Source organism: Lampris incognitus, chromosome 11 (assembly GCF_029633865.1).
Source record: "Lampris incognitus isolate fLamInc1 chromosome 11, fLamInc1.hap2, whole genome shotgun sequence".
Classification (NCBI taxonomy): Eukaryota; Metazoa; Chordata; class Actinopteri; order Lampriformes; family Lampridae; genus Lampris; species Lampris incognitus.
Genome location: NC_079221.1, coordinates 57435280 through 57461467, shown reverse-complemented (window position 1 = coordinate 57461467; position 26188 = coordinate 57435280). Strand labels below are relative to the sequence as shown.

Below are 26188 nucleotides of genomic sequence, written 5' to 3'. Positions count from 1 at the left end.
AATATGGATCTTAGCCATAACGACCTCTGACCAACTAGAAATGGTAGTGTGATATGGTCTTCTCTCATTAGAGCCACCATGGTTTGTTGAGAGGCTAGAGGATGTGTTGTACCTTGTAGGCTCGCTCTTAGCTCTCTATGAAGTGCATGTTGTCTGGATCACTGTCCATGACTAGTTCCTGGATCGAGGATGATCATGAACTCACTGAGGACGAGCACATTAAGATGTCCTATGAAACCAAAGCTGCCATGTTGAATTTGAAAAATGGGTAACACTTTAGTATGGGGAACATAAAAACACTTAATTACTAGTGAATTAGTAATGGTCAAGATGTCACTTTAGTATGGGGAACATATTCTAAGTAACAAAAACTTAATTCCTAGTGAATTAGTAATGGTCAAGATGTCACTTTAGTATGGGGAACATATTCTAAGTAACAAAAACTTAATTACTAGTGAATTAGTAATGGTCAAGATGTCACTTTAGTATGGGGAACATATTCTAAGTAACAAAAACTTAATTACTAGTGAATTAGTAATGGTCAAGATGTCACTTTAGTATGGGGAACATATTCTAAGTAACAAAAACTTAATTACTAGTGAATTAGTAATGATCAAGATGTCACTTTAGTATGGGGAACATATTCTAAGTAACAAAAACTTAATTACTAGTGAATTAGTAATGATCAAGATGTCACTTTAGTATGGGGAACATATTCTAAGTAACAAAAACGTAATTTAGAGTAATTTAACACTATGAACACTTGTAGTTTTGTGTGTTGTTATGTAAGAACAGAGCACATTCATTAAGTGTTAGTAAGGGAGAATAACTCTTCTTGTGGTACTACCACCTTATAAAGGCCATACTAAGCAAAGCATATTGAGATGGTGCTACTAATAAGCAATAATTCTGAGGTTATAGAGGGAAAACTCATAGTTCATGGCTTACTGGTTGTATAATAAGGCCATGCAGAATAAGGCATTAATGAGTACGTAATAATGACCAATTAAGAGCCAATATGTTGCTAATTTGCATGCTAATAAGCACCTAATTAATGGTGACTACGTTCCCCATACTAAAGTGTTACCGAAAAATGTACAGATGACACACAGTGGGAAATATATCAGTCAGGCGTCAGAAGTCAAAGGTGTGTTGCTGTGCTCACAGTTACGAGTTTGTAAGACTTATGTAGCATTTGCTGGGAGTTGTTCCTTATCTGATGTGAGGGTCTAAGGACAGGATGTTGTGTTGCTGTAAAGCCCCCTGAGGCACGTTTGTAATTTGTGATGTTGGGCTACACAAATAAAACTGACTTGACAGAATTTTTCCATCTAGCAGTAGCTACTGTTAAAGTGTCGAGCATGAAACTGTGTCGATGGCCTCGACACTAAGTAGTCGCTTGTGCAGATGTGAATCTTTTTTTAAAAATTTTTTTTTATCTCAGAGCCAGCTAAGGTGACAGAGGAGGCCAAGTCTATCAGTGTGACTCAGGGGGATCCAGCCACACTAGAGGCCCGGTTCTCAGGCACCAGACCCCTGAAGGCCAGGTGGCTGAAGGGGGGCAAGGAGCTGACCTCAGGCCAGAGATATAAAGTACAGAGTACAGACAGCAGCTCCAGTCTGAAGATTGTTAAAACAGAGAAAAGTGATGGTGGTGAATACATATTTGAGGTTTCAAATGATGCAGGACACGGTACCTGCCAGGCCACACTCACTGTTCTAGGTCAGTTCATCACATGGAAAGGTCAAATGTGTATATTGTCATTATTTTAATTTAGACGTTTCTGTGTTAGAGGTGATCTTTTCATTCTAAAGAAAGTTCACACTATCTTTATCTCTACCAACGCCAGATCAAATAGTTCCTCCATCCTTCACAAGAAAACTGAAACAGATGGAGGGCATCAGAGGACTGTTTGCCCATCTGGAGTGTCTTGTGTCAGGCTCTTTACCCATCACTGTTCAGTGGTACAAAGATGAGAAAGAGATCCAGAGTGATGACAAACACAAATGTACATTCTTTGAGAACGTGGCTTTCCTGGAGATCTCTCGTCTTGACAGTAAAGATAGTGGCACCTACACCTGCATAGCTACAAACAAGGCTGGTGCTGGCCAGTGCTCCGGTACCATGTTGGTGAAAGGTTAGAACACATTTCACGGCCTCAGTATTTTCTTGCTCTGGTGCAAAATTAAACTTAAGTTTTGTGATCATCATGAGTTTACACTGCCTGTTGACACCTATGTGCTATCGGGCTTGAACTTAGTTTTTTGGCACGTGTGTTGTCGCCACCTGACTAGATCCTTACTTGTGTTGTATTAACTCTCACATGTATGTCGCTTTGGATAAAAGCGTCTGCTAAGTCAAATTGTAACATGAATTTATAAAAGTACACTTTTATACAGTTTTTTTCTGCCAACTAGAAGCCCCGTGTATTCTTGAATAGCCAGAGTCCATCAATGTTTTGTCTGAGACCTAAGTCCAGTTTTATGTCCTTTTTACTGGCACCCTGCCTTTGACCATGAATTGGTTTAAGGACTAAAAGGAGGTTTTATCCAGCCTTGACTGTTCCGTCATCAAAGACAACACCTCTAGTTCACTGGAGCTCCTCTTTGCCAAAGCCCCAGGCTCTGGAAACTACTACTACTGCTATACTACTACTGCTACTGCTACTGCTACTACTTTTGGCTGCTCCCGTTAGGGGGCGCCACAGCAGATCATCCGTCTCCATCTCTTCCTGTCCTCTGCATCTTCCCTGTCACACCAGCCACCTGCATGACCTCCCTCACCACATCCATAAACCTCCTCTTTGGCCTTCCTCTTCTCCTCTCCCCTGGCAGCTCCATATTCAGCATCCTTCTCCCAGTATACCCAGCATCTCTCCTCCACACATGTCCACACCATCTCAGTCTTGCGCTGTCCCTCAGTTACAATGGAGTGCAAAACTGATGGCTCGATGCCAGTCTCTGCAGAATGGAGTAAATTGTTGGTGAAAGGTTGGGCTATTCTCTTTTTTTGTCCACACCACAGCCAAACTATATATTTTTTCTCCATTTCATGACTCATCTGCCTTCATCTCTGCCTGCCCAGTCTACCGTTTCTTTTTTCCAGGATCATCTTTGTTGTCTTCAGCGGTTATTTTTTTTCAGCTAGCATCCCGTCATCTGTTTGTGTCATCCATACTTTCTATTTTTGTCAGATTTTCCGTAGTAACTCGTCTTTTTTGATTTTGCAGAGCCTCCTCGGTTTGTCCTGAAACTGCCTCCTGCTACCTTTGTGAAACAGTGTGAGGGACACCGCTTTGAGTGCAAGGTCACCAGCGCACATTCCCTGAGAGTGTGCTGGTTTAAAAATGACCAAAAGATAACAGATGGAAGCAACTATAAAACAATGCTTGTCAACTCCATGGCATATCTTCAACTGCGAACCACACAGTTTGAGGATAATGGAGTCTACACCTGTGAGATTCAAAATGATGCTGGCATTGAAAGCTGCAGCACCGTTCTCACGGTTCAAGGTGGACACCTCGCCTTCAGACTTCACATTGTGTGATATTGTACTGTGTAGCATGACCGTAAAGGAATGAAAATTGCTCTGGTCGCCATTTTGATTTTGGGTCTTGCGTTGCTGTCCAGTCATAGTAGTTTTGGGGATTCCTGTCTAAAATAACCCAAGCATGGAATTCAACGTGACCAACTGTTCTCTGCCCACAGTTTTATTTAGAAGTGATGCATTTCCTTGTGTGTATGAAAGCATAATCGAAAGGTCTTTAAAAAGATACATTTCTCTCTAATGTCCATGACGTGACCTTTGACTTGAAACTGACCCCTGGTCTTGTTCATCTCTGTGATCTTGTTATGACGTGACCAACAGTCCTGGTGCAGCACGAACACCACAGAATGACTCCTGTCCTCATTCAGTTTGTGGATACTGTTGAAGACTGTTTGGTTTACAGTGTGGGTCCTCCCTGCATGGAGAAAACATGAGCATGTGACTGTCAGCATTTCTCTGTTTCCATGAAATGCCCGTCCGCCCCCTTCCCGTTGCTTGAGAAGAAACAACTTGCTCACCATTAAACATTATCTTTGTTAATGTTTCTGGATTATATTTTCTAGAGTCCCCATCCTTTGTTAAAAAGCCAGACCCAGTGGAGGCCAGTAGAGGAAAAGATGTCAGCCTGTGCTGCGAGATATATGGTACGCCACCTTTCCAGGTTAACTGGTACAAAGCCAAAAGGCCCTTAAAGGAGAACAGGAAGTATAAGATTGTCACTGAGGCCAGCTGTACAACACTTCACATCATGAAGCTGGAGACAGCTGATGCTGGTCTTTACGAGTGCATGGTCTCAAACAATGTGGGAAGTGAGACCTGCCGTGCTACGGTTAGCCTAAAAGGTCAGTACAGCAAATCATCACTGGAGATGTTTAAAACAATACCAGTCCCCATTCAGTCACCTCTGTTCATCACTGCCTTTCCTTCACCACTCAGAACCACCAGCGTTCGTCAAGAAACTGAGTGACCAGTCTGTGACAGCAGGTCAGGACCTGACACTGACTGCTACAGTCAAAGGCTCCGAGCCCTTGACTGTGTCCTGGATTCAGGATAAGGATCACATCCTCAGAGATGGTGACAACAGGAAAATCACCTTTGAGAATAACGTGGTCACTTTAATAGTTCCTAAGTGCGACTCCGCTACTGCTGGCAAATACACTTGCCAACTCAGAAATGACTCTGGGGTTGTTGAGTGTGTCTCCCAAGTCACTGTTCTAGGTCTGTAGCACTCCAGATTGAGATTAGTTATGATATCAGTACATATTGTAGGATTCAGCTAGCTAAACACTTTCTTCCCAAACTTATAGAGCCCGCTGCTATTGTGGATAGCCCTGAGCACTTAAATGTGAAGTCGGAAGAGAATGCAGCGGTGGAAGTCACAGTGTCTGGCTCACCAGAACTGATAATCCACTGGTTCAAGGACGGCAAAAAGCTTTCTGCTGGTGCCAAGTACCAGATGTTGTTCTCAAAGAAGGTGGCCACCCTGAAGATAAGATCGGCTGACAAAGCCGATGCAGGAGAATACAAGTTAGAAGTGAAAAATGATGTTGGCACAGCATCCTGCAAGATTAAACTCTCTGTCTCAGGTCGGTACCCAAAGAAAACACGTCTTTTTGGATGTACTCATCGCCAACTGAAACTGCAATCACTGGCTATTAGTTCAGCAACACAACATTAATAATTGTCTTTTACAACAGATAAAATGATTCCACCAACTTTCATAAGGAAGCTGATGGACACCCATCTTGTTGTGGGTAAACCTGGTGAGATGGAGTGTAAGGTTGCTGGCACTGCTCCATTCACCACCTCCTGGTTCCATAAAGGCCAGGAGATCAAGAGTGGGCCAGACTATGACCTGAGCTTCAGTGGTAACACTTGCAAAATGAGAGTCCCAACTGTCAAGTTGTCTGACTCTGGAAAATACATGTGCAAAGCAGTTAACGCTGCAGGAGCCAGCGAGACAAGCGCTTCGGTGACAGTCACAGGTCAGCCTACGTAAAAAACACAAGCAGTGCCAACATGCAATAACAGCACATCCGTATTCATCATACAACACTTCTTTTTTGAACCCAGAAACTCCGTCATTCATCGAAACACCTGAGATGAAGGAAACATTGCCCGGCAAAGACGTAACTTTCTCAGCCAGGATTAAAGGCAGCGCCCCACTGAAGGTGAAATGGTTCAGGGGAGCAAAAGAAATGCTGCATGGAAGAGGCTGTGCGATCGCCCTGAAGGACAATGTCGCTACTCTGGTGCTTCGCAGAGTTGACAAGTCCTACGCTGGAGAGTACACATGCCAGGTTATAAATGATGCAGGGAAGGAGAGCTGCCCAGTTAACCTGTTTGTGAAAGGTTGGTTAGCATTACAAATGACATCAGGAACTCTCTATTTCCACGGTGAACGTGAGTAACTAATCACAGCTATACTTTCTTCAGAACCTGTCCGTTTTGTGAAGAAGTTGAGGGATATTTCCTCTGAAAAGGGCAAGCCTCTGAGGCTTGAGGTCACGTTTGCTGGAACCCCCAGGGTAAACGTAACTTGGCTGAAGGACGGTCAGTTCATATGGGCTTCTTACCAGTACAACGTGATAACCACAGACACCTCATGCATCCTGGAGATCCTTAACAGCGACAGGATGGAGGCAGCTGGTAGATACTCTTGTGAAGTAGACAACGGACTCGGAAGTGACAAATGTGAAGCACAAGTTTCTATTCTAGGTAACGCTGTTGACCCTTAATGTACACATCTTCTTTTTAGCATTTTAAATAACTTACCGTAAATCGTTCATTCACAGTTCATCATAGTCACATCTGCTAAAACACCATATTTTTCACTTCAGAACGGCCATACTTTGTTGAAAACATGCAGCCGGTGGAGGTAACGGTGGGTGATGCGGTTACCCTGGCATGCCGTGTTGCTGGCACCCCTGACATTTCAGTAGCTTGGTTTAAAGCTGATGGAAAGCTGCGTAAATCCAACACTTGCTCAATGGGCTTCTCAGGAGGCATTGCCACTTTGAAGCTGAGCCAGACAACTAAGTTTGATCACGGCGAATACATCTGCAAGGCCGAGAACCGCGTCGGCTCAGCCTCAGCAAGCTGTAATGTCACGGTTAAAGGTGAAAATTGTTTTCCCTTCTTTCTTGCAACATCTAAATTAACCCTGATTGTTCAAGTGATTTACTTTTTTCCTTTCAGAACTTGTCCATTTTTTCCCCAAGAAAAAAATAATCTTTAACAGATTTTAGGTCAGCCAGTTATTTTTGGGTGTGGTTGCTGGCTCCTCTCCTTGGAGGTTTCCTGACCTGGATATAGTAGATCACTGAAACCCACGGACAATATTTAATGTTTTTTACAGAAAACACAACAGGGGAATATTTATTTATGGCTACAAACACTGGAACTGAATCTTAACAATATTAATTCAGGATGTCCTAAGTTCTACACGAGTCTTTATGCTTGGTACCAGTAACATGTGAAGTTAGCCTGCAACTAAAACCCCTGCTAGCTTTAGCTTCATACCATGCTTTATAACTAATGGCCTCCTCACAAAGTGCACTAACCTGACATCATCATTGCTTCTCTCAGAACCTGTGCGCTTTGTCAAGAAACTGGACGATACTACTTTCATAGTAGGTCAGCCTCTGAAACTAGTGTGCACCTACACTGGTAGCCAGAGAACCACCGTCACCTGGAAGAAGGACGACAGGTTGATATGGGCTTCTTATCAGTACAATGTTAAAACCACAGACTCCACCTGCCTTCTGGAAATCCTCAACAGTGACAGGGAGGAAGCTGCTGGAAAATACACCTGTGAAATTTCCAACGGAGCTGGAACTGATGTGTGCCATGCACGTGTCAGTCTAGGTAAAGCCTCGAACACACTTCCTGTCTTCATTAACAACGATAGAGCTCTGCTGCTGTTTGTTAACATCCACAGTAGATCATATGAAACCACTCGATCTCAAGTCCTTTGAGGTCGCTGCATGTTCTACATCATATGGTGGCTAACATATCATACCATAGGCTAAATGCAACTAACCCAATCATTACTTCTCATAGAACCTGTGCGCTTCGTGAAAAAGCTGGAGGACACTTACTTCAGACTCGGCCAACCTTTACATCTCAAGTGCACCTACACTGGCAGCCAGAGAGTGTATGTGACGTGGAAGAAGGACGGGAAACTAATCTGGGCCTCTTATCAGTACAATGTCAAGACCACAGCTGACACCTGCATCTTGGAAATCCTCAACTGTGACAGAGAAGAAGCTGCTGGAAGATATACTTGTGAAGTCTCTAATGCTGAAGGAACAGATATCTGCCATGCTAATGTCAAGCTAGGTAAACAACCTCATGAGTGCACCTCATTAATAATGCCTTGCAATAATGCACTATTCATTTAAATAACTTGTAGCTTCATAACCGCTTTAGTGAGCGTCTCATCAGCTTCCTTGGTATAGACATAAAGCACAACCACGGTATAACACCGCCACTGCTTGTTAATCTCTCAGAGCCTGCCCGCTTCGTGAGCAAGCTGACAAACACTTTCTATAAAGTCGGCCATCCTCTGACGCTGAAGTGCAAGTTCACTGGCAGCCAGAGGATCTGCGTCAGCTGGATGAAAGATGGCAAACCTATCTGGGCCTCATACAAATACAACGTTAAGACTGTCGACGACTCCAGTACCTTGGAGGTTCTCAACAGCGACACGCGGGAAGCAGCTGGACAATACTCGTGCCAGGTTTCTAATTCCGAGGGCAGCGATATCTGCCACGCTGTGGTTAAGATAGGTAAAAACATCAGGAGACGGCTCATTCTTTTAATGTCATTAACCTCCAGCTCATTCATTTCAGTTCTTCAGTCAAGTCAACTGCAGCAACACATTTTTACGTATCACTTACATTCCTGCTGGACCTTTTTAATTACCCACAGAAAAAATGCTGCTAAAATGCTTATCAAGTATAAACTACCTTGCTGTTTTTATCTGGAACTTAAACAAACACAATCCTGTCACATGCCATTGCTTGCCACCATGCTAATATAAGCTACATGCAACTAACATAAGCATTACTTCCTGTAGAACCTGTGCATTTTGTAAAAAAGCTGGAGGACACCACGTGGAGGCTTGGCCATCCCCTGTCGCTGTACTGTGCTTACAGTGGCAGCCCCAGGGTCTCCGTAAGCTGGAAAAAAGATGACAAACCAATATGGGCCTCCTACAAATACAACGTCAAGACTACAGACGATGCTTGTGTCTTAGAGGTTCTCAACAGTGACAGGCTAGAGGCATCAGGAAGATACTCCTGTGAGATTTCTAACTCTGAGAACTCTGCTATCTGCTCTGCTCAGGTCACGCTAGGTAAACTATTCTGGCTGCATCTTATTTCATTCACATTCATCAGTAATCCTAACAACCATTCATTTCCTGTGTCAGCTCACTCCGTTTCACACCATCTCATTCATTCTGCTCAGTCACTGACAGCCAGCTAATGTCCCCCTTGCTTTTCTCAGAACCTGTGCGCTTTGTGAAAAAGTTAGAAGACACTACGTTTAGGGTGGGCCAGCCCCTGAAGCTCCAGGTCACATACACAGGCAGTCAGCATGTGTATGTGAGCTGGAGAAAAGACGGCAAGCCAATCTGGGCATCCTATCAGTATAACGTCAAGACCACAGACGACTCCTGCATCCTGGAGGTTCTCAACAGTGACAGAGAAGAAGCTGCGGGGAAATATTCCTGTGAGGTCTCCAACGCTAGTAGCTCTTCTGTCTGTCACGCTTATGTCAGAATAGGTAACAGTCCCTCAAAAAACACATCAGCTCTCTCCATTTTCTACCATCATTGGATATTGCTCATGATTTAAAATAAAACCCTTGCATGTACATCAGTTTGTCGCAAAATATTCTCACACCTTAACCTGCTGACATGGGACAGTAAAGTCAGGATGATGCAACTAACACCACTATTGCTTCTCTCAGAACCTGTGCGCTTTGTGGAAAAGCTAAGAGACACTGCTTACAGTCTGGGTGATCCCTTGAGTCTAAAATGCACATACGCTGGGAGCGAGAGAGTAAACGTGACCTGGAAGAAGGACGGCAAATTCATCTGGGCCTCGTACAAATACAACATGAAGACCGTTGATTCGTCGTGCGTTCTGGACATCCTCAACAGTGACAGAGAAGAAGCTGCTGGGCTTTATTCTTGTGAAGTGTCTAATGCAGGAGCTTCTGCCGTCTGTGATGCTTATGTCATGTGTAAAGCCTCTAAGAAAGGTAGAGCCTCAAACCCATCATCTCTGTCATCTCATATCCTAACGTTAACATCCAGGCGTATGGCTAAACTTTTAGAGCATAACCATAGACTTTTACATCATAATGAATGATAAATGAATTTTGTCATTTAGTTATAATTATAAATTCATTTGTGAATTATAATTATACATTTTGCATGCTCATCCTCAGCTTTGCACCTAATAAACAACCTTACTCCTCCCAGAACCTGCACGCTTTGTCAGAAAGCTGCAGCACATGACCTTCAGGGTGGGGGAGCGGCTGACTCTTAGGGTGGCATATACAGGCAGCCAGAGAATGTCTGTCGACTGGAAGAAAGATGGCCGACCCATCTGGGCCTCTTATCAGTACACTGTCCAGACCACCGACTGCAGCTGCATCTTGGAGGTTCTCAACAGTGACAGAGAAGCAGCTGCTGGAAGATACACATGTCAGATTTCCAACGCTGAAGGCTCTGATGTCTGCCATGCTTATGTCAGACTAGGTAACGCTAACCAACACTGTGCTTTGTGTGCAGCTTTCTCATTCACCTCATGCATGATTTACTTGCTGTAATTGCTACTGCCACTCATGCAACTCTACGTAGTTGGCATTTAGCCCTCCGTAATCCCATAAAGTACAACTGCCTCCATTCACATAGCCTGTCTTTCTACATATGAACATGTCTGTGGATTCCTTAAGCTACAACTGCTGCTGGTGTCAGGTTGTCTGTCTTCCTCCACATGAACGTGTCAGTGGTGTCTCTGTATGACTGACTTCAACATCACTCCTCTCAGATCCTGTACGCTTTGTCAAGAAGTTAGAGGACGTCTCCCATCAACTGGGTAAACCTCTGAAGCTCAAGTGCACGTACGCCGGTAGCCAGAGGGCCTCTGTCACCTGGAAGAAGGACGACAAGCTGATCTGGGCCTCTTATCAGTATAACGTTAAAACCACAGACTCCACCTGCGTCCTGGAGGTCCTCAACAGCGACAGACCCAACGCGGCTGGGAAATACACTTGTGAAATTTCCAATGCTTCAGGATCAGACACCTGTCATGCTCATGTCAGAATAGGTAACACACTAACACATTCATCTCAGCCCCAGCTAACCGCTAACGCTAACCAGCAGAGCAGTGTCACGTAGCTCAGTCCTGTGTGTCAGAGAGGAGCCACATCGTCATGTGGTGGAGGTGTTAAGAGCTACATCATCATGTGATGGAGGTGTCATGTAGCTCAGTCCTGTGTGTCAGAGAGGAGGTACATCATCATGTGATGGAGGTGTTAAGAGGTGCATCATCATGTAATGGAGGTGTCACATCGCTCAGTCCTGTCAGAGAAGTACATCATCATGTGATGGAGGTGTTACGAGGTACATCATCATGTGATGGAGGTGTCACGTAGCTCAGTCCTGTGTGTCAGAGAGGAGGTACATCATCATGTGATGGAGGTGTTAAGAGGTGCATCATCATGTAATGGAGGTGTCACGTAGCTCAGTCCCGTGTGTCAGAGAGGAGGTGCATCATCATGTGATGGAGGTGTTAAGAGGTGCACCATCATGTAATGGAGGCGTCATGTAGCTCAGTCCTGTCAGAGAAGTACATCATCATGTGATGGAGGTGTTAAGAGATGCATCATCATGTAATGGAGGTGTCACGTAGCTCAGTCCCGTGTGTCAGAGAGGAGGTGCATCATCATGTGATGGAGGTGTTAAGAGGTGCATCATCATGTAATGGAGGCGTCATGTAGCTCAGTCCTGTCAGAGAAGTACATCATCATGTGATGGAGGTGTTAAGAGGTGCATCATCATGTGATGGAGGCGTCACGTAGCTCAGTCCTGTCAGAGAAGTACATCATCATGTGATGGAGGTGTTAAGAGGTGCATCATCATGTGATGGAGGTGTTAAGAGGTACATCATCATGTGATGGAGGTGTCACGTAGCTCAGTCCTGTCAGAGAAGTACATCATCATGTGATGGAGGTGTTAAGAGGTGCATCATCATGTGATGTAGGTGTTAAGAGGTGCATCATCATGTGATGGAGGTGTCACGTAGCTCAGTCCTGTCAGAGAAGTACATCATCATGTGATGGAGGTGTTAAGAGGTGCATCATCATGTGATGTAGGTGTTAAGAGGTGCATCATCATGTGATGGAGGTGTCACGTAGCTCAGTCCTGTCAGAGAATTACATCATCATGTGATGGAGGTGTTAAGAGGTGCATCATCATGTGATGGAGGTGTTAAGAGGTACATCATCATGTGATGGAGGTGTTATATAGCTCAGTCCTGTCAGAGAGGAGGTACATCATCATGTGATGGAGGTGTTAAGAGGTACATCATCATGTGATGGGGGTGCTTGTTAAACAGGATGTCCGGTTTTTTGTTCATTGACTTGATCTTATTTGTGGCTGTGAAAAGGGGTTTCCTGTCTGTTCTTCTAGTCTGCACAGGTATGTGTGTGTGTGTTTGTGTGTGTGTGTGTGTGTGTGTGTGTGTGTGTTTGTGTATATACTACATATGTAATCTTAAACAGATGATTGTTTTTCCTTTGTGCCTTTTTCTGCAGGATCATTTTCTTTGGTGTGGTAAACTTTATGGCCCGGTGGCCTGCTGAACAATATCATTCAAATTCCTGACGTTGTCATGAATTCTTTACTTTTTCCTTTACTAACAGAATCAAAAGCCCCTCCAAACTTCACCAAGAGGCCTTCTGAATCCATGGAAGATTCAGAGGGTAAGATGCTGAGGATGGAGGGTCGTGTGTCTGGCTCCCAGCCCTTAACTGTCACCTGGTATAAGGACAACAATGAAATCCGCAGCTCTGACAAGTATGACATCAGCTTCAAGAACAACATGGCTGTGCTATGTATCCGAGCCTCCACCCTCTCTGACGGGGGCATGTACTCTTGTCAGGCCACTAATGAGGCTGGCAGAGCCTCCTGCCAGGTGGCGCTGCACATCTCAGGTTGGTGTGTTTGATGTAAAAGCAGACAAAGAGCGAGAGAGAGAAAGCACAAATCCTATATTCATACAACATTTCCATAACGTGTCAAACTGGGGGCGTCCGGGTGGTGTAGCGGTCTGTTCCGTTGCCTACCAACAGGGGGATCACCAGATCCAGTCCCCGTGTTACCACCGGCTTGGTCGGGCGTCCCTACAGACACATTGGCCGTGTCTGCGGGTGGGAAGCTGGATGTGGGTATGTGTCCTGGTCGCTGCACTAGCGCCTCCTCTGGTCGGTTGGGGCGCCTGTTCTCGGGGGAGGGGGAACTGGGGGGGAATAGCGTGATCCTCCCACGTGCTACGTCCCCCTGGTGAAACTCCTCGCTGTCAGGTGAAAAGAAGCGGCTGGTGACTCCACATGTATGGGAGGAGACACGTGGTAGTCTGCAGCCCTCCCCGGGTCAGCAGAGGGGTTGGAGCAGAGACCGGGACGGCTCAGAAGAGTGGGGTAATTGACCGGATACAATTGGGGAGAAAAAAAAGGGGGGGGGTGTCAAACTGGGTCTTGATTACATGAATGTATTTTGATATTTTGCAGTATACCTTCCATATGCAAGCCTTTTGAAAGAGGAAAAGTCATTTTCAAAATGTCTTTGTAGAAATAACTGAGTCATACTTGGTACAAAGGGGTTCATTGATTCTTTCATTCACCTGTTACTAAAATAAACTGTCCTCCTCCTTTTCTAACACCTCAGAGACTTCCACGCCTCCCAAGTTTGACATGCCTCTCAAAGCCATTACTGTTGATGAGGGCGAGAAGCTGAGCCTTAAGTGTCATGTGTGTGGCTCTCCCTCTTTGAAAATCCAGTGGATGAAGGACAGGAGAGAGCTTAAGTCCACAGGAGACACCAAAATCACATTTGTGGATGGCACAGCCTGTCTGGAGGTCAGCCGGGCCTCCAGGTCAGATGCAGGAGACTACCTGTGTAAGGCTAGCAATGCTGCCGGCAGTGAGTTCTGCAAGTCCAGGGTGACTGTGAAAGGTAACAAATGTGTGTTGACAAGAAAAGTAGCTCGTACCTTCAGATGGTTCTTGATTTGAGCTTTAGGTGGATGGGCCATGTGTTCTGAATGTGTTTTAAATGTGCTGGAAATGAAACAGGAAGTCAACAGATACACCAACGTCTCACACCAGTGCAGCTCTGGGAAGAGTATACCAGAACTTCTGGATTCCACTTAGTCATCTTTTAATACAGCATATAGCCTGTTGCCCCTTCATGACTGTTTTTGTCCTTCTCTTCCTGTCTTCTTTTTGTCTTAATCTCAACAGTAAAATAGATGGTTCTGAAAAGTTGTTGGGACCAATGACGCATTTGTCAAACAAAAAAACAACAACATCATGTAAAGGTAGTCAGTGTAGTCATTAGGCCTGGATTCTACTCGGTGATATGCGGTAAATGTTTTCTGATACTTTAATCGTTCACAATGATTGTGAAGTAGCCCTTGGAGACACCACAGAAGAAGTGACTTGCCATCATCAAAGTGTAGAGAAAGATCTACTTGAGGAATAGGTCAAATCTTGCTTGCCATTTATTACTACTGCTTGATACTGAGCATTTAGTCCTGGCACGAATATGTGCTACCTCTTTATGTCTGGTTTTGTGTTCCTCTTCTGGCCTGTTTACCTCCTATTGTGTTGTTTCTCACATCTCCTACATGGATTAATGATGTAACCCTCTTCCTGCTGCTGCTGCCTCAGCACTGAGCTGTGTGCCTTCTCCCTCAGATAAAGGAACCAAGGCTGGGCCAGCCGCCCCAGCAGCTCCCACTCCAGTCAAAAGGCTGGACAACCTGTTCTTCATCGAGGAGCCCAAGAACGTCACCGTCACGGAGAGTAAGTTCACACACTCGGGAAAACTGCTATAGACAGCAGCCTTCTCAGAGTGCAGCATGCAGATGTTACATATGAGAGAACGGTTACAGCAGTGATTATGGTAGCAGGGGTGGCACGGTGGTTAGTGCAGTCGCCTCACAGCAAGAACGTCCTGGGTTCGAGCCCTGGGGTAGTCCAACCTTGGGGGTCGTCCCATGTCGTCCTCTGTGTGGAGTTTGCATGTTCTCCCCGTGTCTGTGTGGGTTTCCTCCGGGTGGTCCAGTTTCCTCCCACAGTCCAAAGACATGTAGGTCAGGTGAATCAAAGACATGTAGGTCAGGAGGACCAAAGACATGTAGGTCAGGAGGACCAAAGACATGTAGGTCAGGTGAATCAAAGACATGTATAGGTCAGGTGAATCAAAGACATGTAGGTCAGGAGGACCAAAGACATGTAGGTCAGGAGGACCAAAGACATGTAGGTCAGGTGAATCAAAGACATGTAGGTCAGGTGACTCAAAGACATGTAGGTCAGGTGAATCAAAGACATGTAGGTCAGGTGAACCAAAGACATGTAGGTCAGGAGGACCAAAGACATGTAGGTCAGGTGAATCAAAGACATGTAGGTCAGGAGGACCAAAGACATGTAGGTCAGGTGAATCAAAGACATGTAGGTCAGGTGACTCAAAGACATGTGGGTCAGGTGAATCAAAGACATGTAGGTCAGGTGAATCAAAGACATGTATAGGTCAGGTGAACCAAAGACATGTAGGTCAGGAGGACCAAAGACATGTAGGTCAGGATGACCAAAGACATGTAGGTCAGGTGAATCAAAGACATGTAGGTCAGGAGGACCAAAGACATGTAGGTCAGGTGAATCAAAGACATGTAGGTCAGGAGGACCAAAGACATGTAGGTCAGGTGAATCAAAGACATGTAGGTCAGGTGACTCAAAGACACGTAGGTCAGGTGGATCAAAGACACGTAGGTCAGGTGAATCAAAGACACGTAGGTCAGGAGGATCAAAGACGTAGGTCAGGTGAATCAAAGACACGTAGGTCAGGTGAATCAAAGACACGTAGGTCAGGTGAATCAAAGACACGTAGGTCAGGTGAATCAAAGACATGTAGGTCAGGAGGACCAAAGACATGTAGGTCAGGAGGACCAAAGACATGTAGGTCAGGTGAATCAAAGACATGTAGGTCAGGTGACTCAAAGACATGTAGGTCAGGAGGACCAAAGACATGTAGGTCAGGAGGACCAAAGACATGTAGGTCAGGTGACTCAAAGACATGTAGGTCAGGTGACTCAAAGACATGTAGGTCAGGAGGACCAAAGACATGTAGGTCAGGTGACTCAAAGACATGTAGGTCAGGAGGACCAAAGACATGTAGGTCAGGAGGACCAAAGACATGTAGGTCAGGTGACTCAAAGACATGTAGGTCAGGTGACTCAAAGACATGTAGGTCAGGAGGACCAAAGACATGTAGGTCAGGAGGACCAAAGACATGTAGGTCAGGTGAATCAAAGACATGTAGGTCAGGTGACTCAAAGACATGTAGGTCAGGTGAATCAAAGACATGTAGGTCAGGTGACTCAAAGACATGTAGGTCTGGAGAATCACCGTACTAAATTGTCCCTAGGTAAGAATGTGTGTGTGTGTGTGTGGGGGGGGGGGGCTGTGATGGCTTGGCGGCCTGTCCAAGGTGCCTCCCAGTGACTGCTGGGATAGGCTTCAGCATCCCCACGACCCTGAGAGCAGGATAAGCGGTCAAGATAATGGATGGATGAATGGATTATGGTAGCAGACCTGTTGTAAAAAAAAAGAAGAAAAAAAGTTCATGGACCTCCTTTGTTTCTTCCTCATATTTCAGAGGGCACTGCCACCTTCATTGCCAAGATCAGTGGTGATCCCATCCCCAGTGTGAAATGGATGAAAGGCAAATGGAGACAAATCACACCTGGTGGCCGTATCTCTATTGAGCATAAAGGCCAGGAGGCCAAACTGGAGATCAGAGAAGTGACCAAGTCTGACTCAGGACAGTACAGATGTGTTGCCTCCAACAAACATGGAGAGATCGAATGTAGCGCTGACATGGAGGTTTCCAAAAAGGAGGAGGTTGAGGGAATGGGAGACTTCAGGGCTAAACTGAAGAAGTAAGTGTTTGTCAACAGAGATGTCTTTTTCATAACGTGTTTCTGTGTAATCGATTTTCAGACCAGTTTTTTCAAGTATTTGCTTCTTTGGTGAAACAGCAGCGTGGATGGAAGGTAAAAGGTGAGGGGCCATAACGGATTGTGGGGTAACATGGTGTGGAAGGAGGGAAACCTACATACGGGTGCTGTTGACAAGTGGGGACATCTGAGGTTATTCCATCATGGCTCTGTAATCACTGTTTCTGCATATCGCCATATTTGGCTTAGCAGGAAGGTGTTCTCCACCTTCAAAAATATCCTGTGGGGCATCCAGGTGGGGTAGCAGTCTATTCCGTTGCCTACCAACATGGGGAAGGGCGGTACGAATCCCTGTGTTACCTCCGGCTTGGTCGGGTGTCCCTACAGACACAATTGGCCGTGTCTGCAGGTGGGAAGCCAGATGTGCGTATGTGTGCTGGCTGCTGCACTAGCGCCTCCTCTGGTCAGTCGAGGCACCTATTCAGGGGGGAGGGGGAACTGGGGGGAACAGCGTGATCCTCCCACACGCTACGTACCCCTGGTGAAACTCCGCACTGTTAGGTGAAAAGAAGCGGCTGGCGACTCCACATGTATCGGAGGAGACATATGGTAGGTAGTCTGCAGCCCTCCCCAGATCAACAGAGGGGTTGGAGCAGGGACCAGGATGGTCAGAAGAGTGGGGTAATTAGCCAGGTACAATTGGGGAGAAAAAGTTGGGGGGGGAAATCCTGTGTATTGGATACAAAGACAAGACTGTTTGGGGTCTACAGGATTAAAGGTCTTTGATGGTCTTTCTACATTTTATGGAGATGTGTTAAGACCATCTGGCAGAGTCTAGGTACTTGAAGCTAGCTTCCACAGACCACCTGGCAGAGTCTAGGTACTTGAAGCTAGCTTCCACAGACCATCTGGTGGAGTCTAGGTACTTGAAGCTAGCTTCCACAGACCATCTGGTGGAGTCTAGGTACTTGAAGCTAGCTTCCACAGACCACCTGGCAGAGTCTAGGTACTTGAAGCTAGCTTTCACAGACCATCTGGCAGAGTCTAGGTACTTGAAGCTAGCTTCCACAGACCACCTTGTGGAGTCTAGGTACTTGAAGCTAGCTTCCACAAATGTCTTGCAAGGGTCATGAGTCATTGTACCTTTTCTAAGCACTTGACAGAGACTTCCATTGCATCTGTGCAGGACTCCATCCAAACAGAAGAGTCCCAAGAAGGAGGAAGAGGATATTGTTGAACTCCTGAGAGGTCATGACCCCAAAGACTATGAAAGAATCCTCCGTGAGCATGAAATATATGACTACCGTGCCATTCTTCAGGCCATTGAGGCCCTGAAGAGGGAGAAAGAGGCAGAAACTGGGAAAGTGGTGAGAGAAACAAAAACAGTGGACAGTCCTCGACTTGATGACACCTAAAGGCCAAATCTATCACTACGTTTGTCAAGTTCTGGTTAGGTCTAGCTTTGAGAACAGCGCAAAACTATGCTGTTAGCAAAAGGAGAACATTGCAAACAGCCTATGTGAAAAAAAAAGAAAAAGTATTTGCATAAATACCACCTATAATGTCATCTATTAAATTCAGATTCCAGGTCATGCATGTATTTAAGCGTGTGTTTAGATATATCCAGATATCCGCTCATGTTTTTTTTAAATTCATGCGATGGATTTTCATACTAGTGTGCCCTTTCAAGTCAGGGTAGAGAAGATCAACTGTGCCTAAATTGTTTCTCTTTTTCCACTCAACAACCCACATTCCCATCTCAACCGCCCCGTGCGGCGCTGCAGGAAGTGGAACATGGTGGCAGAGTTGAAGAGGAAGACATGGCTAGACTCATCCAGCAGCTGGAGGGACGTGTTGGCTCAGAGGTACTCTGGCTCTTTCTGAGACATTACAGGGGCTTTGTCAAAATAGCATGAACACTTTTATCATTTATTTTCATTTTCTGTAAATAAAGACACCCTTGTTAATATAATAATTATTAAATATTAGTATTTAATAATAATTATTAAAGGTATCATGGGATAATCAGTACATTAGCAGGGTACCTGGTCCCTTGTTATTATTGTTGTCATGTAATACAACTTTTCTTGTGTGTGTGTGTGTGTGTGTGTGTGTGTGTGTGTGTATATATATATATATATATATATGTATAGCGTTTTTTTCTGAAAGTCAAGTAAATTCTTTATAATTGCTTATGGCATGAAACAGACTTGTACTGTCTCATAAAGAATTTACTTGACTCACTGGATTATTTTGCTCCTTATTTGTTGAGAACTTTCCCTACCGTTGAGTGTTTCTTTAAACTAAGTTTTATATACTATATATTATATCAACATATTGATATTCCGCTCCTCATTAGTTGAGCACTTATAACACCATTGACGGTTTCGGAAAAAAATGCTATCTATCGTATATATATACACACACACACAGTTAACTAAGGCTACCAGTGTGATCTGTTGCGTCTGAGCAACAAGGTCCAATCAATCTCCATCTATTAAGTCCTGAAAATAATTGTGATTTCCAGCCTGTCACTGTGATAAAAGATGTCACAGACCAGTCAACCACAGAGAACGAGGTGGCAGTATTTGAGTGTCAAGTGAAGATTAACTACCCAGAGATCAGCCTGACCTGGTACAAGGGTACTCAGAAACTGGAGAACAGCAGCAAGTATGAGATCAGCACAGTGGGCGATCACCACTATCTGAAAATCAAAGACTGCGTCGTTAAGGATCAGGGCAGCTACCGTGTGGTGTGTGGCCCTCATATCTCCAGTGCAAAGCTCACTGTCACAGGTACGAGATAAAAATGTTCTGTCTTGTCTAGTTGACTCGCGTCTGTGTTTGTAGTTTAATGGCTTCCTCCATTTTGTTATCAGGAGCTGAACACAAGCCAGGTAAGGAGGGCTGATTGAACTAATTAAATATTTTTTTTCTTATATGTGTACTGTCTATGTCTTCTGTTTGATGGTGTTGTGTGCCCACATGTGTTGACGGGTCTAGCTTTGTAGAGTGCAAGTTGAATTTCCTCACAGGGACAATAAAGTATCTATCTATCTATCTATCTATCTATCTATCTATCTATCTATCTATCTATCTATCTATCTATCTATCTATCTATCTATCTATCTATCTATCTATCTATCTATCTATCTATCGGTCTGTCTGTCTATCTATTGGTCTGTCTGTCTGTCCGTCCGTCCGTCCGTCCGTCTAACATGGCTCACAGCTATGTTTTCACCACAGGAAGTAATCTACTGACCTCTTTGAACCTGTTGGTTTACATGCAGTAATGTTTGTGTTGTTATGTACCTCGTGGAGCTATGTTTTCTGTTCCTTCTCGTAAACAGCAATGTTTGTGTTATGTGCATCGTGGAGCTATGTTTTCTGTTCCTTCTGGTAAACAGTAATGTTTGTATTGTTATGTACCTCGTGGAGCTATGTTTTCTGTTCCTTCTGGTAAGCAGTAATGTTTGTGTTGTTATGTGCCTCGTGGAGTTATGTTTTCTGTTCCTTCTGGTAAGCAATAATGTTTGTGTTATGTACCTCGTAGACCTATGTTTTCTGTTCCTTCTGTGTAACATCTTCAATTTAACTGTGGTCAAGTCACAACAGATCAAAGTCACAATCTGAATAAAACCATCAATACAATGATCAAGTTTTTACTGTAATAGGAATACATTTTAAAACGTGTAGCTACTAAATTCTGTCATAAACCTTCATCTAAATCTACTCCAATTATCTGGTTTTAGCTGACCAAATTCAATTCACCAAAAGCATCCGAAGCATAGAGGTCAATGAGCGCCAGTCTGCAACCTTTGAGTGCAAGTTGTCCTTTGACAATGCTATCGTCACATGGTACAAAGACACATGGGAACTGAAAGAGAGCCCAAAATATAACTTCAGGACTGAGGGCCGACGACACTTTATGGTCATCCACAATGTAACTGCTGAGGATGAAGGTTTGTCCAGGAATATCAGTTTATTACAGTTAAAACTTTAAGTTGAACTTTTAAAAATGGTATTTCACTTTGGAGGAAAATTTTCACATATAGGCCTCACACCTCCGTAGAGGTTCAGGAGCAACGTCTAATTACTTCACAGCTCCACTATCAGCTCTGTCACGCTGGGCTGGTTTGTTTCCAGCTATCCATTTTGTAGTTGCCAACCAGAACATGACTTCTTCTAAACTTAGACCATGTACAGGGATAATGAGAAGAACATGGGAGTGACAGTGACTACAGGTCCCCAGAGAGACCAAATCTGTGGGTGCATGGTTCATTAACTCCCATAGAGGATTTGTACTAGAGTGAAAATATTTCAGCAAAGTGAATTATCACCAAGTCCTCAGTAAAGGGAATAAATGGCACTCAGTGTATATTCTTATCCATCACTGCCCCTTCAGGTGTTTACTCAGTCATAGCACGGTTGGAACCAATGGGAGAGGCTAAAAGCACAGCTGAGCTTTATCTTTCAGGAAAAGGTCTGTATATTAATTTACTAGTTAGTTTGTCAATACACCGAGCAGTATTCACCATTATAACACTTGCCTTTATTCTTCACAGAGATTGGGTTAGGAAAGGTTCCTTATGGTGAGTATTCTAAAAGTAGATAAGCTCACTAAACCACAGTAAAACTGAACATACCTGCTGTTCTAACAGTGTTTGTCTAGTGAAAACCTTGAATCTCATGTGGAATTGGATTCAAGGTTCAAAATGAGTTTGAAGGAGCTTATGCTCACCAGCCCATTTAATCTCGAGTAGTGAAGTAAGTTGTTATAGGTCTCAGTGTTCCACCAGTTCATGAGCATTTTTACCATATCAAATCTTGTAAAAAGACATTAATAAATGAATGACCATAATTAAACCTTTGATGCATTTCAAATTTTGGCTACGAAACTTCTCTCTCTAAAACTTTAGATGTCCCAGATACATCTATTCAAATACCACATGCACCGTCAATGGTTGTATTCAGAGGTAAGACTTGAACACTTCACTAGCTAACGTTCAACCTTAGCTCAACCCTCAAAGTGTCTTGTTAAATTTACCAATGTCTCGTTTTTCTACCCAAAGAATCATCGGAATTTTATCACTATGAAGAGAGAACAGAAGTTAAAGGTATATAGTCTTTCTGAACTCAAAATATTACTAATAATTGTTATTACCCTGAAATCTAATAATTTCAGCTCTTTACCATGGCTAGAATGAGGAAATTAAATATAGCATTCGTTAACATTAAACAATTACCCTTCATCTGTGCGATAAACCTAACATCATCATCATCATCATCATCATTAAACCATTATGAGACACATCTTAACTCGTTAATGAAAATTAATCCATCCATCATCACCTTGTCACCCTTAATAATACCCTGCCCTGTCTATTCATCCTTCATAAACTGCACCGGTCTGAACCAGTATGGAGTAAAGGTTTGTCATGTTGGATGTCACTACCCGGGTACTACAAATCAGTCTTAAAGGCAGTGCCTTGGTGTTGAATGTACTTCTCTGTCAGCCAATTATTCTTTAATATGGTAGCTAATGAAATTTGGACAGTTCAGGAAGAAATTATATCTCTTCAATATTCATCCATCCCAGGTATCAACATGACTTTCCCTGTCGACATAACAAACTTCATTAAGGTGTTCCTGGGTTAACCGTTCTTTTCTTGCCTGTTGTCATCTCTGTCATTTCTTTTCTCTGTCTCCTGTTTCTTTCCTCATTGCTTGTTGCTTCTGTGGTACATATCTCCCCATCTCATCCACGTCATTTGACTTTTTCTACTGTTTAACATGTATCGACTATATGTGATCTTGAGTCCTCAGCAGTGGGCTCTTCCTGTTAGGGTGTCATCTAAGTTCCCATTTTCTCCTTCACCAGAAGAAAGACAACCAATTGAAGAGATGGTTGAAAGGACACAAGTTGGAGTGAGAGAGGAACTCCCCCAAGGTACAAGCTGAAGGCAACGTCTGGCCGTTCTGAAGCGAGCCAGCAGACTAGTACATCATGCTGGGCTGCTCACATGCTTTACATGCTGTCATGTAGAACGCTCCAGCTATCTCAAAAGGCTTTTGTATGCACACTTCTAACCTCCACTTGTTTACACTGTGAATCGTCTTTGTCTCATACAGTATGAGTGTGGTGTCTTTCAGTATCTTATCTTGCTGCTGTACAAAAGTAGTTTTCATGTTTGTTTTAAATGTCTTGCACTGTTGTCACCATCTTATTAACCCTCACCAGTGCTGTCAGTAGATGGTAGAGCTTGGTGGTAGTACTATAACAATCCTATCTTGGGAGGATTGTTGTCACCATCTTATTAACCCTCACCAGTGCTGTCAGTAGATGGTAGAGTAGCCTGTAGAGCTTGGTGGTAGTACTATAACAATCCTATCTTGGGATTCTATCTTGAAGTTTCTGAAGTGTACAAGATACCAGAGGAGAAACCCTCTGCCCCTGCAGTCCAGCCTCCTGCTCCAGTCAAAGGTAGTCAAATGTACCTCTCTATTCATTTGTACTTCTGTTTCTCTGCATTCCTTTCTTAAATAAATGTCTGTCTTACTGCTGAAGCTGTAATTGCAATTCCGTCGTTACATGTATGCAGACGATCCTCTTCTTCCATGTTATTTGGAACAAACGCAATCTTACTGTATTTCTTAGTTTTTTGTAAACTTGGTAAAAAGCAGTGTTTGCTAAGTGTCAACACGAGTGGACAGAAGGTGAACTAGTTGATGATGTTTTTAAGTATCTGAACCCGAGAAGCCTGAGGCCCAGATTCCTCCAGCTGCTCCAGCTCAGCAAGAGGAGCCCTCAGTCCCACAAGGTATTGTGTTAATCACTCTTTTCTCTTAAACACTCTTTCATTCGTCATGCTGAGAACACGAAAATAAACCACAAAAATTAACGATGGAAAAACTGGTGACACCAAATAAAAACATCAACACAACTCCAACAAAGATTCATGCAGTTCCTCTTATTTCACAACATGTTCTGCACATTAAATGTTGAGCATTTATTTTTCAAATAATATCATGAGCCTTAGATAATATATTCAAAACCAAAGATGTCACGCTGAATATATTATGGCATATTATATTTTGGCCAATCCTTTATTAAACAAATCTCTGTACATATGCCAATCAAAAGCATTCTCTCACAGTGTGTGTGTGGTTTGTTTTGTACCTCTTCTTCACAGCACTGGCTGTTGTTTTTACTATGCCTGGGAAGTCTTTCACTTAAGATTGAGATTCTTTGTTGTTGGTTTGTTATCAGTCTGTCTGTTAGAAATGTTTTGTTTTGTCTTGTCCTATCTCTTAGAGCCTGTTCTTAATAGAGTCATGTGTTTACGTTGAATAAAAGTGATGTTTCTTGTCATCTTGAAGAACACACAACATACACAGAACCTGAACCAGAGGTAGTGACCATTCCAAGCAAGATCACCCCTGATATTTACCACCCTGAACCTACACCCAAGTCTAAACAACCTCCCCAGAAAGCTGTGGTGCTTGAGGCGCCAGTGGCCAAAGCTCAGCCTGAACCTGAACAACCACAGGCCAGGCCTACTCCCACAGAAACACCGGAGGCTCCTAAAGCTCTGCCTGAACCTGAACAACCACAGGCCAGGCCTACTCCCACAGAAACACCGGAGGCTCCTAAAGCTCTGCCTGAACCTGAACAACCACAGGCCAGGCCTACTCTCACAGAAACGCCAGAGGCTCCTAAAGCTCTGCCTGAACCTGAACAACCACAGGCCAGGCCTACTCCCACAGAAACGCCAGAGGCTCCTAAAGCTAGAGGTAAAGTAGAGAATGCTTTGCTTTACGCCTCTTCTCTTGGCAAGGTGCTATATTTCTGTCTTAGTTTTGTGTCTGTACCTTCATTACTGTTACATGTTTCACTAACAAGATGTTTGTCTTTACATACATCTAATCAAGTGTTTGGAGATACTTGTACTTTGGAAAATAAACACAAAAACTCAAAAAAATTCTTTTAAGTTCCTGAAGAACGCAAGGCTGAGCTGCCCAGGCAACCTGAACCAGCTCCACAGCCAGCAGCTCCAGAGAAAGGTAGATGTGATGAATCTCACAGAGATGTTTGGATGCATGTGGGTGGAACACCTTGTACTCTTTTCTTTAAATGCTAACCTCTTGAAGTGAATCAAACGTCAAATTTGTGTTGAACATCATCTAATAGATGTGAACTCATCAAACCAAAATTCTGGTCATTTGCCTTGTCATGGCTCTCTATTGAAGCCTTGAAAGAAAAAATAATGAGTGTTGGGCTTTTTCTGATACCATTGGCCCTCATAAGCTATTGCCAAACAGAAGGGCCTTATATTAATGCTATCTGAGTCTATTGATCCCATATGGGCTAACAAATACCCGGAGAGTGAAAAAACATTTGAATGCCCTCCTTAGTACCAACCATACTCAAGCCAGAAGAACCTGTAACTCAGACACCTGGGGAAAAGCTCGTTGTACCCAAGATTGAACCCATCCAAAGACAAGGTACTGGAAAGATTGTCTCTTTTTAAATAATCTTTGCAATCCTTGCGATATGTTATTTTTGTTTAAATAGATCTGCTTTGTTTTTGTCATGTTATGTGTTTTGTGTCTCAATTATTGAAATGTCTTGATGCATGCTCAATAATTCAGGTAAGGAAATCACAGAAAGTTGAATCAGTTCATCTGGACACAACTTTATTAACAGAAACGTTTCAGTGACCTCTTCAGTCTCAACTGACTGCAGGTGTCCCCACCCTTATCAACAATACAGTGGCATAACAACCCAAAGCAACCCCCAGTTTCATATGCAAATTACTGACCATTAACTAGAGTTACATTGGCCATGTGTACTATTCAGAGAGGATTGGAGAATAGTTGCAATCACAGTATTGTAAGATGGTGACAGATGTACTCTTAGGACCCCCCCCCCCCCGTCAAAGCCAGGAAGATGCCCAAACAGTGCACCAGCCGATAGAAGAGAGGAGAAAGACAACAGCTGTCTAAGCATAAACCAGTGGTGATTCTGTATGTGGTGGGAGTGTCGGAACAGTTGAGATGCATATTTTCCAAACACTGCATCTAGGTTTCTTCCAAGCCCAAAACACGCTGCACCAAAAGTTGGTCCCCCGGCACAAACAGAGCAATATAGTGTAGCTGTTAAGTGCCAGGAGGATTGCCGTGACTTGTACATTGGGGAAACTAAACAGACGCTGGCCAAGAGGATGTCACAACACAAGAGAGCTACCACGTCAGACCAGGACTCCACAGTCTACACCGTCTACAGGCCAGTGGCCACTCTTTCAGGGATGAGGATGTGACCATTCTTGATAGGGAGGAACGCTGGTTTGAACGGGGAGTCCAAGAGGCCATCTATGTGATGAGGG

General features: G+C 43.9%; 1 protein-coding gene across 1 annotated transcript in view; it reads left to right on the top strand.

Moving 5' to 3' along the window:
• The window catches only part of LOC130120436 (titin-like), a 236549-nt gene that overhangs the window by 52667 nt on the left and 157694 nt on the right, over positions 1-26188 (top strand). Inside the window, 34 exon segments of the mRNA XM_056288972.1 lie at positions 72-124; positions 126-268; positions 1082-1173; positions 1445-1723; positions 1851-2138; positions 2419-2622; positions 3231-3512; positions 4111-4389; positions 4484-4765; positions 4855-5133; positions 5245-5532; positions 5621-5899; positions 5984-6265; positions 6388-6675; positions 8059-8337; positions 8628-8906; positions 9059-9301; positions 9524-9817; positions 10041-10319; positions 10612-10890; positions 12488-12778; positions 13512-13799; positions 14543-14650; positions 16503-16785; positions 17990-18170; positions 18588-18668; positions 19331-19628; positions 20124-20160; positions 20409-20764; positions 21208-21285; positions 21368-21394; positions 21722-21778; positions 21875-21919; positions 24183-24596. Of these exon segments, the coding sequence (XP_056144947.1) occupies positions 72-124; positions 126-268; positions 1082-1173; positions 1445-1723; positions 1851-2138; positions 2419-2622; positions 3231-3512; positions 4111-4389; positions 4484-4765; positions 4855-5133; positions 5245-5532; positions 5621-5899; positions 5984-6265; positions 6388-6675; positions 8059-8337; positions 8628-8906; positions 9059-9301; positions 9524-9817; positions 10041-10319; positions 10612-10890; positions 12488-12778; positions 13512-13799; positions 14543-14650; positions 16503-16785; positions 17990-18170; positions 18588-18668; positions 19331-19628; positions 20124-20160; positions 20409-20764; positions 21208-21285; positions 21368-21394; positions 21722-21778; positions 21875-21919; positions 24183-24596 (7515 nt within the window).